Source organism: Tachyglossus aculeatus, chromosome 5 (genome assembly GCF_015852505.1).
Source record: "Tachyglossus aculeatus isolate mTacAcu1 chromosome 5, mTacAcu1.pri, whole genome shotgun sequence".
Taxonomy (NCBI): domain Eukaryota; kingdom Metazoa; phylum Chordata; class Mammalia; order Monotremata; family Tachyglossidae; genus Tachyglossus; species Tachyglossus aculeatus.
The window spans coordinates 72,631,814-72,645,745 of NC_052070.1; the positions used below are offsets into that span (position 1 = coordinate 72,631,814).

General features: G+C 40.6%; 1 protein-coding gene across 1 annotated transcript in view; it reads left to right on the forward strand.

The window, feature by feature from the left end:
* The window catches only part of ARIH1 (ariadne RBR E3 ubiquitin protein ligase 1), a 100,897-nt gene that overhangs the window by 72,723 nt on the left and 14,242 nt on the right, over positions 1–13,932 (forward strand). Inside the window, exons 4-9 of the mRNA XM_038746261.1 lie at positions 242–334; positions 1,335–1,390; positions 7,136–7,202; positions 11,167–11,273; positions 12,475–12,517; positions 13,788–13,859. Of these exons, the coding sequence (XP_038602189.1) occupies positions 242–334; positions 1,335–1,390; positions 7,136–7,202; positions 11,167–11,273; positions 12,475–12,517; positions 13,788–13,859 (438 nt within the window). The remainder of the gene's footprint in view (positions 1–241; positions 335–1,334; positions 1,391–7,135; positions 7,203–11,166; positions 11,274–12,474; positions 12,518–13,787; positions 13,860–13,932) is intronic.

A 13,932-nucleotide genomic window follows, 5' to 3' on the forward strand; every position in this document is an offset into this window, starting at 1 on the left:
TCATTTTAAAAACTGGTGATTGAGTAGTCTGTGCCACTGTTAGCCACGTAGGAGCCACACAGAGCTGATAAATACTACCCCAGCTAATCGTGGTGCTAATAATGGAGATTTAACAATAGTATTTAGCAGAATCTCAAAAAAAATATTCACTGGGAGTGATTCTTAAAATAAACGCAATGTTCAGAGGGGCCTCGATGAGACCGAATGATGCTGTAAAGTCCATGTTTTGTTTTTGTTGCAGTACTTCACTGGCCTTGAGTGTGGGCATAAGTTCTGTATGCAGTGCTGGAGTGAATATTTAACTACCAAAATAATGGAGGAAGGCATGGGACAGGTAAAGAGGCTGTTACTTCGTATGAAAATTGCCACCACTAACCAAATGCATTTTTATCTCCTGCAGCCTTCAGGCCCTTACCCAAGTGGAAACGAGTTCCAGTCCAAGTTTTAATATCGGACTTAGCAAGGGGATACTAGAATACTTTCGAAAATGAACAAACAAGCCCCACATAGATAATCATTCTCTTTCTGACTCCAGTCAACTCCCCCTTCCCCACCTTGTGGTTACGAAAATTAAAAATTAGTATGCAAATGCTATGTACCCAAACTGAATGTGTTGGCCAGTTTCCCCACTGCATAATATCCACTATAACACTATAGGCATTATTTGACCTAACCTGGCCCGATTTACCTAATGGGACCGCCACACACGTGCCAAGTCTGGGCTGTCGTGGCAGGCAGGGGCCCTGGATGCGCTTTTTGGGGCCGCAACCATGTGCGAGCACTTGTCCTCCTGAACCTAAATGGTCTAAATGGGAGGAATGTTGGAAAAACAGGCTAATCCTTTAGGTTTAGTCTGGCTCCATAGGCCTAGGATCCTAGGAGATGACCCAAACCTTAATCCAAGGGTGTGGAAGAGAGATTGAAAATGAGATTTTTCCCTGTTGCCGTTGTGCTCTGAAATTTTAAGTCCACTATTTGTTCCTCTGAGGTTTGGGGTGAAGGCACACAAAAATGACACTTTGAGTTGTGGTCTTAAAGTTTTTTCACTAGATCCCTCAAAGTTGCCCTATGTTTAGTTCTCATGATTTCAGTAGGCATTTTGGATAGAGCGCAGCTAGGGGAATATTCTTCAGACGAGGTGCGTCTGTCTAGATAGAAAGCAATGCGGTTTTAGGAGAAGTGGTTGTGCAAATGTTAACGAGATTGGTTAAGGCACACAAACTATAACAAGTTTTCTTAATGTGGGGTTTGACAGGAAAGGAAGCCCCCTCCCCCGTTTTCGTGTTACAGAAGAACTCAACGTATATTTTTGAATTGCGTTCAATATTTTTCAGACTATCTCTTGTCCCGCTCATGGTTGTGACATCTTAGTGGACGACAACACGGTTATGTAAGTATTGTGTTTAGATGACCGCATGTTAACTTTCTGTTGTTGGACTACCCGGAAAAACTGTGTTTTTCAGAGCGCTTGCTCAAAACTGTTTCACTTCCAAGTTACTAAGGGGTGTGGGTCACTAAATCCCTTTGCTGTCCTAGTTGGCCAGAACACATCCAACTTTTATCTGTGGCATTTAGGAAATTGCTAAACATTTAGTTTGCAGTTACTGAGGAATCAAAGAAGCAGGCGAACTTTGAACTCTGAACTCTGGCGCAACCAACTGTGATCATCCGTGCTATCAGTGGACAGGAAAGAGGTTACCCAAGATTTACAGATAATGCAGAAAACTCATTTTAGTCCTCTCTTTTTCATAAAATGTTTGAAGATTTGTGATTTTCTTGCTTCTTCTTGCCCAATCTAGTGAAACTGGTTCCAAGGCAGCCTGAAGGAGGTGATAGAATATGCCAACAGCTGGATGATTTACAAATACTCATTTAGTGAGCATTTTCTCACTGTTTTAAGCTGTGGGGAGAGTACAGTGTAACAGTTTTGCGAAGCAGCATGGCTTAGAAGCAGTGTGGCACTCGGAAAGAGCCCAGGTTTGGGCGTCAGATGTCTTGGGTTCTAATTCCGGCTCCGCCACTTGCCTGCTGTGAGATTTTGGGCAAGTCACTTAACTTCTCTGAGCCTGTTACCTCATCTGTAAAATGGGATTAAGACTGTGAACCCCACGTGGGACAACCTGATCACCGTGTATCCACCCCCAGTGCTTAGAACGGTGCTTCACACATAGTAAGCACTTAACACATGCTAGTATTATTATTATTATTATTATTATTATTATTATACAGAGCATGGGCAAGCCACTTCATTTCTCTGGGCCTCGTGTAAAACGGAGATTAAGAGTGTAAGCCTCATGTGGGACAGGGACTGTGTCCAGCCCAATTAACTTGATTCTACCTCAGTGCATAGTGCTTGGCGCATAGTAAGTACTTAACAAATACCATAGGGGGAAAAAATCAGTAGACACATTCCCTGCTCACAGAGAGCTTACATTCTAGAGGGGGAGACAGACATTAAAATCAATCAATCAACCAATCGTATTTATTGAGCGCTTATTGTGTGCAGAGCACTGTACTAAGCGCTTGGGAAGTACAAGTTGGCAACATATAGAGACAGTCCCTACCCAACAGTGGGCTCACAGTCTAAAAATACGTTATAGATATAGATATGTACATGAGTATATGCTTAATAGAAGTTATAGATGTAAGTATGTACATATGTACATACAGAGAGTTTACACTTTAGAGGGGTAGACAGACATTAAAATGTTATAGATATGTACATAAGTGTAATGCTTAAGTTATAGATATAGATATGTACATAAGTGCAGTGTTTAATAGAAACCATATTTATTGTGAAACGTATTTCTTTTCTACATCATTGTTTCCTCATTTTACAAAAAGTCTAACTCCTTTCAGCTCTCACGTTTGAAGGCCTCTGTTCATCTCACTACACACAATTATATGTCAATATTGAAAAATTTGGGCTTGAAAGGGAAAGCTGCTGTTGGGAGTAAATACTCTTAAGATTTGTCATTGTTGTACAGCAATGCTATTTAAACTACAGTTTGATTATTTATGGACAGATTGTCAGCAAGTGGATTATCCAAGCCCTTTGCTTCTCATTACCCCTGCTGTTGCTGCCTTTGTGATTCAATAATAGCTCAACCGGAAAAAGGGCAGAGTAAGGAAAGAGAAGTGAACCAGTCAGCTGCTTAATAGTGCTGGTGAAAAGATTTGGTGGGGAAAGGTGAAATTTGGATTTGCCTTTGTGATTCAATAATAGCTCAGCTGGGAAAAGGGCAGAGTAAGGAAAGAGAAGTGAACCAGTCAGCTGCTTAATAGCTCTGGTGAAAAGATTTGGTGGGGAAAGGTGAAATTTGGATTTGCCTTTGTGATTCAATCAAAGCTCAACTGGGAAAAGGGCAGAGGAAGGAAAGAGAAGTGAACCAGTCAGCTGCTTAATAGCTCTGGTGAAAAGATTTGGTGGGGAAAGGTGAAATTTGGATTTGTTTTTTAGTTATCCATGGCTTTTATTTATCCATGAGAGCGTAAATGTTAGACCAGAGGTCAGTTCAGCCCTAGATTCTGTCTCCTCAGCGTCACCAAAACAGTGTGGCCCAGTGGAAAGATCCTGGGCCTGTAGATGGGGAATCCCAGCTCCAGCACCTGCCCGGCTGTTGCTCTGTGACCATGGGCAAGTCACTTAACTTCTCTGTGCCTCAGTTGCCTCATTAGCAAAATGAGGATTAAGGAGTTGTTCTCCTTCCCCCATAGACTGTGAGCCTCATGTGGGACAGGGATTGTGTCCAACTAGCATTCGTTGTATCTGCCCCAGCACTTAATACAGCACTTGGCACATAGTGCTTAACAAATCCTACAGTTATAAATATTATTATTTCGAGAAGGAGGATGAGTATCCATCTTCATAATTTGGGCTTGTAAACCCATTCGGATTTTGCAACTTCCTGAGGTGATGAGTTTGCACGCTCATTTACTGTTGCGTGAAGAAGAATTGTTTCCTTTTGTCTTGATCAAAGCTTCAATAGGTACTCCCTGCTATTGTGAGGCCCCATTATCTTAAATAATGCCGATCAGGTTAATAGTTAATTTTTGGTGATCAAACCTAAAGCTTATAGCAGCAGAGATACCAACATTGAAGTTGCTTTTTCTATTTGATTGTAAATTATATGCATATTTTTCATAGGCTTGGGGAGTTGCATTAGAAATGAACCTTTGTAAATAATTCAAGAAATCTGATTTCAGTTACAAAGGGAAAGTTTTTCTCTTCTTGCATGACAAAGCGCGAAAAAATGTAAAATGTCAGTCCCTTAATGAGCCTCTACTGCCCATTTCATAGAGGGAAGTCTCCTTGACAAGAACTATAGCAGAACGTACCTGTTTCTGCCTTGTTAATGCTTATCTTGGCATTAGCTTGAGTTTTGAATTGTGTCCTTAAACGTAAAACCCATTAGGGAAGAGTTGGAGTGTTTGAAATTCAAGTGGTGATTCTGTGGAGCAACGCAGAGGTGTATTCCTTAAGACCAGCTCAGTTTTTACTCAGGGGTTTAATCATACAAGCTGTTGTTTTTGCAGCTAATTGTGCTGGATCTGAATTTTTTCATTTCTGCAGTAGCCAATAGTTATATTCTTGGGGAGGCAGAACGTGTGTATCTGTAAAAATCTTTCAAGACCTTCAAACAATCTGAAGGTAATCTCTTTCTATCCCCCCGTCACCCTCGCTTATGCTGTCAGTAATTGCTTTAACCTACATCCGGAGGTGGTGTTCTTCTGTATTAAGTGCAGTCTGCCACTTTATTCCTGGTGCTGAACTACCGCTTGCCGTCATGTAATCAGCGGAGCCCAGTAACGCCAAACTCCTCCAGGAATCTGCTTGCTCAACACAGGTCAGGGTTTAGTCAAAACTGGCCCTACTCCCCGTCCCATTTCGTCCAGATCAGGTCAAAACTGCCCGGAGAGGGACCGCCATGGCGAATTCCCGAGAGTTCGCGTCAAGGCGCCGTGGCGGGGTGAGGGACGAGGTGAGGTGGAAGAGACCGAATGCACACTGTAACTTTTGCCATCATAGAGTGGGAGCCTGGCCATCTTTGGGCCGTGTCTTTGTCCTTTTGCTCTGTTAATAATTTTCGGTCCAAGTGTGAGAGTGAACAGGAAAGAGGCCTCCCAGTCAGCCGCTGACCTAAGTGTCCGAAATGTGTCATGTGTTGCTTTACGAGCTTAGCCTGGCAGGGAGCGGACCCTGATTGTGGCGCTGCCTATCCTAGGTTGAGGTTCAGCACAGGTAAATTGTACATTATATGCATATTTTTCATCATCATCATCATCATCAATCGTATTGAGCGCTTACTATGTGCAGAGCACTGTACTACGCGCTTGGCTTGGGGAGTTGCGTTAGAAATGAACTTTTGTAAAAAAATTCAAGAAATCTGATTTCAGTTTCAAAGGGAAAGTTTTTCTCTTCTTGCATGACAAAGTGCGAAAAAATGTAAAATGACAGTCCTTTAATGAGCCTCTACTGCCCATTTCATAGAGGGAAGGCTCCTTGACAAGAACTATAGCAGAACGTACCTGTGTCTGCCTTGTTAATGCTTATCTTGGCATTAGCTTGAGTTTTGAATTGGGTCCTTAAACATAAAACCCATTAGGGAAGAGGTGGAGTGTTTGAAATTCAAGTGGTGATCCTGTGAAGCAACACAGAACAACAACAACACTGCCTTCCGGGTGTGTTGATCCCCGCGATCTCTCCAAAAGCACGAAACGCCACTGCTTACACTTAGCCCCGTGCTCGGCGCCCAGAAGCGGTGCGGCCTAGTGGGTAGAGCACGGGCCTGGGCGGAGGATCTGGGTTCTAATCCTGCCTCCCGCACTTGTCTGCTGTGTGACATTTTACTTCTCTCGGCCTCAGTTACCCCATCTGTAAAATGGGGATCGAGACTGGGAACCCCACGTGGGATTAGCTTGTACGTACCCCAGCGCTAAGTCCATTGCCTGGCACGTAGCAAGTGCTTAACAAATACCTTAAAAAAAGTAGACACTTATAAAAGACGACCGAATTGATTGCTGCCGGTAGTTACTCCAGCTGTAGAGAAAGTCCAGTTTAGACCCCAGGTGTAGACTGCAAATGAAATTGCTGGGGGTAGAAAAGATGGAAAGCTAAAAAGTCTCTGTCGTGTTTGTTTGGCTGTGTTTATCTTATTTGTCTTATAGTGTTTCTCTTTTCTGAACGGCTGTAAATTCTGCTGTCTGTGAGAGTTCAGCAGCACAATGGAATCAACTGATTTCTGACTGCTCATTCTCCTCGAGGAAGTGCAGGGCCCAAAAACAGTACACCTAGGAAGTTCCAAACAAAGGATATGACGGCGAGAGGAAGTATGCACAAAAGCTTTGTGTTCTGGTGTGGTCAGAACCGAAGTTACTGTTGGAAACTGCTTCTTTTCTAGATGTGAATCTGTTGAATTGCTAAACTCCAAGATTGCATGTGATTTAAATACCGAGTTTATGGTCCTTTACTAATCGGGCTGCTTGGTAGCTATTGACATCTTACGTGAGGTAGGAGATGTATTAAACTTTAGCTTGCTTTCATAGACTGCTTTCTTTGATAATGCTCAGGGTGTTTCATCACTACTTAGAATCTATTGTTCAGTACTCACTGGAGTTTAGGTCTGAGCAGGTTAGACTTTTGATCTTGTGGGTTGTTTTTTTTAACATTTGAATTTTCTTTATTAAAACTCGTTTACAGGTATCAGTGTGACAGACAACAACAAAAGTTTTTTGTGTGCTGTTTCCACTGTCCTTATTTTTTTGTTGTAGTAAATAGAGCAATTTGGTTGCACAGTTTTAATAAATTTTACCAGCCTCAGTTAAAAGGATGGTACAGCGAGAAGTTACCACCATTCTCTGGTTTACTCCTGGGAAAGGGCATATCCCAGAAGTGGGATTTCAAATCCAGAAGAACGGAGATGATACTGTTAATAAGTATTTCATTAGTGTTACTAGATTTCATCTCAGAATCAGGATATAAATGGTGTTATTCCCAACTCCTTCCCTCACGGGTTCAATTTTTATGCATAGGCGTCAACGAGACCAAAACTTGGGAGCTTTTTGTATAATTGTGGAGCGTAAATGTCACTGATGTAAATCTCCAATACATGTTTTCATTTTTTCCTTTTAATAGGCGCCTGATCACAGATTCAAAAGTTAAATTAAAGTACCAGCATTTAATAACTAATAGCTTTGTAGAGGTAAGTGGCTTTTCTTTGCTTGTATTTCCTATTGTTCAAAGAGAATATTAAACATATATTTCCTTCATATATTTTTCCATATTTAATCACTTTATCATACTTCCTAGAGGAGGCAACTTAAGGAAGACTTAATTGTTGGCCTGGAGGGTAAAATTAAATGCAAAAATATCTTCAGGAAGACACTGGTTAAAACTTCACCTTCAAACCGACTGGGGATAAATAAGATGTACTGCAGAGACCTCATTTAAAATATTGTCTCTTAAGCCAGTGTTATAGTCTTCATAAAAATACCCTTATAAAATGTACTAGTGAAGAAAGAAAACTGAAATGGGTGGCTTCCGTCAAAGAGCAGAACTTTTTGCTTGTATTTCCTATTGTTTGAAAAGAGTATTAAATGTATATTTCCTTCATATATTTTTTCCATATTTAATCACTTTATCGTACTTCCTAGAGGAGGCAACTTAAGGAAGACTTAATTGTTGTCCTGGAGGGTAAAATTAAATGCAAAAATATCTTCAGGAAGACACTGGTTAAAATTGCATCTTCAAACCGACTGGGGATAAATAAGACGTACTGCAGAGACCTCATTTAAAATATTATCTGTTAAGCCAGTGTTATAGTCTTCATAAAAATACCTTTATAAAATGTACTAGTAAAGAAAGAAAACTGAAATGGGTGGCTTCCGTCAAAGAGCAGAACTTTTTGCTTGTATTTCCTATTGTTTGAAGAGAGTATTAAATATATATTTCCCTCATATATTTTTTCCATATTTAATCACTTTATCGTACTTCCTAGAGGAGGCAACTTAAGGAAGACTTAATTGTTGGCCTGGAGGGTAAAATTAAATGCAAAAATATCTTCAGGAAGACACTGGTTAAAATTGCGCCTTCAAACCGACTGGGGATAAATAAGATGTACTGCAGAGACCTCATTTAAATTATTAGCTGTTAAGCCAGTGTTATTTCGTAAAAATACCTTTATAAAATGTACTAGTAAAGAAAGAAAACTGAAACGGGTGGCTTCTGTCAAAGAGCAGAACTTTTTGCTTGTATTTCCTATTGTTTGAAGAGAGTATTAAATATATATGTCCTTCATATATTTTTTCCATATTTAATCACTTTATCGTACTTCCTAGAGGAGGCAACTTAAGGAAGACTTAATTGTTGGCCTGGAGGGTAAAATTAAATGCAAAAATATCTTCAGGAAGACACTGGTTAAAATTGCACCTTCAAACCGACTGGGGATAAATAAGATGTACTGCAGAGACCTCATTTAAAATATTAGCTGTTAAGCCAGTGTTATAGTCTTCATAAAAATACCTTTATAAAATGTACTAGTGAAGAAGACTGAAATGGGTGGCTTCTGTCGAAGAGCAGGACTTTTCTCTCAAAAAGTATGGAAAGGGTTTAATGAAAGAGGAAAGAAGTAAATTCCATGTGTAGTGCCAAGCGGGCGTCCTTTAGAGAACATTTCAATATTTAATTCTCTCATTGCACTTCCTGGAGGGTGCACCTTAAGATACCTTTGTCTGAATTGATTTTAGGTTTGAGAAAAAGAGGTGAAGAGCTCATGAGGTACTTGAGACTGCTCAGTGATGAGGGCTTAGATGACTTAAACGTATTCTGAGAAGATGGGGGGGGTGTCTTACAAGGTGGAACAGGAGAAGACATATGAATTAATCATTCCAAAAAGAATGAGAAGGTTAGATAATTCTATGAAGAAGAAATGCAATTTAACTGTAGCAAAAACATGCCCCTCAAAGAACTGCTGTGAAAACATAGGGAAAAAAGGACCAGAGGTTGATTCTGCCCGCACATACAAGACTTGGGGGCCCAACTGAGGCTGGAACCCAACAGGATATTAAGCAACCGAGGCTTGGCTAGCCCATCACCCAGATCTAATAATAATTGTGGTTTTTGTTAAGCGCTTACTACGTGCCAAGCACGGTACTAAGTGGTGGACGCCGTCCCTGTCCCTCATGGGACTCACAGTCATAATCCCCATTTTACAGGTGAGGTAACTGAGGCACAGAGAAGTGACTTGCCCAAGGCCACGCAGCAGACAAGTGGCAGAGCTGGGTTTAGAACCCATGACCATGTGATTCCCAGGCCCGTGCTCTGTCCACTACACCCTGCTGCTTCCCAGTCCATTACATCGTATTGACTTCGTTGCGGACAGGGGACATATCTATCGGCTCTGTTGAATGGTACTGTCCCAAGCGCTTAGGACTATGCTGTGTGCACAGCACTCAATAAATAACATTGATTGACAGGGCTAGCACTTAGAAGAGCAAGGGCCCTTTAAATATCCACTGGGAATCCTCGGAGAAAGTAAAGAGAAATCTGGGCCTCGTTCTCGCCTGTCCCGCCGTCGGCCCACGTCCTCCCCCTGGCCTGGAATGCCCTCCCTCCGCACATCCGCCAAGATAGCTCTCTTCCTCTTTCCTTCTTTCTAGACTGTGAGCCCACTGTTGGGTAGGGACCATCTCTATATGTTGCCAACTTGTACTTCCCAAGCACTTAGTACACTGCACACAGTAAGCGCTCAATAAATACGATTGATTGATTGATTGATTCCTCCCTTCAAAGTTCTACTGAGAGCTCACCTCCTCCAGGAACCTTCCCACACTTTGAGCCTCCTTTTTCCTCTCCTCCTCCCCATCCCCCCCCGCCCAAGCTCCTTCTCCTCCCCACAGCACCTGTATATATGTTTGTACAGATTTATTTATTTTACTTATGCATACTTACTATTCTATTTATTTTGTTAATGATTTGCATCTAGCTTTACTTCTGTTTATTCTGATGACTTGACACCTGTCCACATGTTTTGTTTTGTTGTCTGTCTCCCCTTTCTAGACTGTGAGCCCGCTGTAGGGTAGGGACCGTCTCTGTATGTTGCCAACTTGTACTTCCCAAGCGCTTAATAGAGTGCTGTGCACACAGTAAGCGCTCAATAAATACGATTGAATGAAGGAATGAATATTTAATGTGCTTTGTTTTGATTATCGGTCAGTGATATGTGAGCCTGGGCAAATCACTTCACTTCTGTCTGCTTCAGTTGCTTTATCTGTAAATTGGGGACTCAAAACCTGTTCTCCCTCCTCCATAGACTGTGAGCCCCTACACTGAATCATCATCATCATCAATCGTATTTATTGAGCGCTTACTGTGTGCAGAGCACTGTACTAAGCGCTTGGGAAGTACAAGTTGGCAACATCTAGAGACAGTCCCTACCCAACAGTGGGCTCACAGTGTAGAAGGGGGAGACAGAGAACAAAACCAAACATACGAACAAAATAAAATAAATAGAATAGATGTGTACAAGTAAAATAAATAAATAGAGTAATAAATATGTACAAGCATATATACAGGGCATGTATCCTTTCCCAACAGTTGCTATAGTAAAGTCCTTAATCAATGCTATCACTACTACTGTTTGTGAAGGTAAACTAAAATAAAGGATGCTGTTACATCATCATCAGCATCATCATCAATCGTATTTATTGAGCGCTTACTGTGTGCAGAGCACTGTACTTAAGCGCTTGGGAAGTACAAGTTGGCAACATATAGAGACAGTCCCTACCCAGAGCACTGTACTAAGCGCTTGGGAAATACAAGTTGGCAACATATAGAGACAGTCCCTACCCAACAATGGGCTCACAGTCTAGAAGGGGGACACAGAGAACAAAACCAAACATACTAACAAAATAAAATAAATAGAATAGATAGGTACAAGTAAAATAAATAAATAAATAGAGTAATAAATATGTACAAGCATATATACAAGGAATGTATCCTTTCCCAACAGTTGCTATAGTGAAGTCCTTAATCAATGCTATCACTACTACTGTTTGTGAAGGTAAACTAAAATAAAGGGTGCTGTTGCATGAAGTTGAAAATAAGCATAATTTATTGACCTCAGTTCTTGACTAGTCTACCTTATGGCCTCACTTACTATTTTCTAGTGCAATCGACTGTTAAAGTGGTGTCCTGCCCCAGACTGCCACCATGTTGTTAAAGTACAGTATCCTGATGCTAAGCCTGTTCGCTGCAAATGTGGGCGCCAGTTTTGGTAAGCTAATGGTTGGCTATAATATTCCCTCCCGCCCCCCCAAAAAGTTTCTGCTTTGCTTGATTTTCCTGCTCATTCTCAGCAGATTATCAGGGAACCATTGTGTCTCTAACACAGGCAGGTTCTCGATCTTGATCGTCGATTTTGTCCGCGTTTTCTTTTTCTTTTTAAACAAGAACGATTGAATTAGGCTCTAGGGGGTAAGAAGGACAAGTGTCTACCTTGAAATGTTTTCTCTCTCCTTTCTTGCTGATAAAAGTAATGTTTTTAGATGATATTCATTTTTAATGGTTGAAGTTTTAATTGGTCAGGGTTACACTCCTATTCTTTCAAATTAATTGAAGAGCTTCTTTCTAGCTCTATCAAATTGTGAAGCAGATGAGGGGAGGGGAAGAAATAAGCATAGAACAGCCTTTTTGAAGGAGATATGCTTTTGATTAAGCTAAAGACGTTTGAAATTTATATAAAAAATTCATAAATGCCCATACATTTTAGAATGAAAAATTATTAAAGACCTTGCCCCCTAATGTTGTAAAGCACTAAGGGTTTTGAAAGCACATTTTAATTAGCAACTAAAGTTTGAGCAGAAGTTAATTCTATAGGAAACGTGATTAGAGAAAAGAAAACTTTTTGGCATGCATTATGGCAGGTTATATGTGGTAGGGGAATTACCCTCACTTAAATATGTTACATTTATATTCCATACACTTTCAGTGGGAATGCAGTTTGTCTACTTTGTCTTACCTGACAAGGTGTGAGATGTTTTTGTTCAGGGTTTTTTTTTTTTAAATTATAGGCCCAGATGGCCATTGCTTTAATTTCTTATGAACTGTTTGGTTAATCCTCTTGAAATAATCACTTGACTATGCTCAAGCTTCCTAAACAGGCCCAGAATTTGCCCAAGAAAGAAGTGGATTTAAAGGATTACTTTTCCTCACTACTAAAATGGAAGCAACAAATCCCTGGGGAGCATTGGGCCTAAAATCTTTATTTGGTCCAACCAGCCTGACTTTTAAAATGGCTTCCAAATAGTCATCGTTCAGAAAGTGGTTAAAGAAAAAAATTAAAATTGCCTTAAAAGGCCCAATTCCATGCTCCTGTTGATATAATAGTCAAGAGAAACATAGGATGCTAAGTGAAATCCAGGTTTTGTGATTTTGTTCTGTTAGAGTGTGCCTAACTACCTCTGTGTCACTTGCAGCTTTAACTGTGGAGAAAATTGGCACGATCCTGTTAAGTGTAAGGTGAGTGTGCCAGATGCATTCATTTCTGAAAATGTTTGTATTTAGAACCCTTGCTTGACCTCCACAAATGGCAGCTTCGTGTGTGTGTGAGAAGGTGTAAGTCACAGGTGCTTGGCTCTCTCACCAAATGTAAAATCAGGCCTGGTTTACATTGGAAGCACATTGGCACGTGGTACTTAAGGCATGTGGGTAACATTCCTCAGTAATGAGGGGAATAATGATGCTTCCGTACATTTTTACAAGGAGTTGGTCCAGTGGTGAAGATTTAATAATAATAATAATAATAATAATAATAATAATAATGGCATTTGTTAAGCGCTTGCTATGTGCAGAGCACTGTTCTAAGCGCTTGGGGGGATGCAAGGTGATCAGGTTGTCCCACGTGGGGCTCACAGTCTTAATCCCCATTTTACAGATGAGGTAACTGAGGCTCAGAGAAGTTACTGACTTGCCCAAGGTCACACAGCAGACATGTGGCGGAGCCGGGATTCGAACCCATGACCTGACACCAAAGCCCGGGCTCTTTTCCACTGAGCCACGCTGCTTCTCACGCTGCTTCTGCTTAATATAAGCAGTGTACTGAATGACAGCCCCCCGCAAAAGCATTTGACAAAGTTTTAAAATCTATTTTCCAAGTTTCTCCCTGATGGTTTGCTTTACTTTAACTCTTAACGTAGGTAGCTTAAAGCAGAAGTGTTTTAAGCGTATTTTAAAGTGATATTTTTGTGCCTAAAGTCCGGTCAGTACCAAAGAAGGCACTTTAAGTGCAATTTAGAAATACCCTCATTGTTAAGTTTCTGTCATTTTAATTCAAAATAAAAGAACCGCCCACATTATTAAGTTACCGATCTTAATGATAAATTAGCTTATGCAGTTGTCCTGTGCGTATTCTAAAACTATTTGCACACCTCAAGAAAACGCTGAGAATGAGAAGAAAATTTCTAACGATTGGATTTACAATATGTATTTCTTTCTCCCCCTCTATAACTAACATTCCAAATAATATAGTGTAGTTAGCGTAGTTCATTTAAAGTGTAATTTCCATTTACTGTAAAGCACCCCATCAACTATGCATGCTGCTTGGAGGGTTACCCGAAAACGACATGTAAATCAGAACAGAAAAGGGCTTGGTATTACTGTTAGTCTTTTTCCCCTCAAGTAAAGCATAACATCGATGCTTTGCTATTCTTGCCTTTTTAGTGTTTGTGGTGTAAGTTCAAAGGCGTGCTTATTGTTTCTAAGCTTTTTGTTGCAACTTTTTCCATAACAGTGGTTAAAAAAATGGATTAAGAAGTGTGATGATGACAGTGAAACATCCAATTGGATTGCAGCAAACACAAAGGTTGGTATGTTCGTTCAATAACTACGATATGGTACTGAGACTTCCCTTTTTCTCATTCTTCCTGCTATCTAAT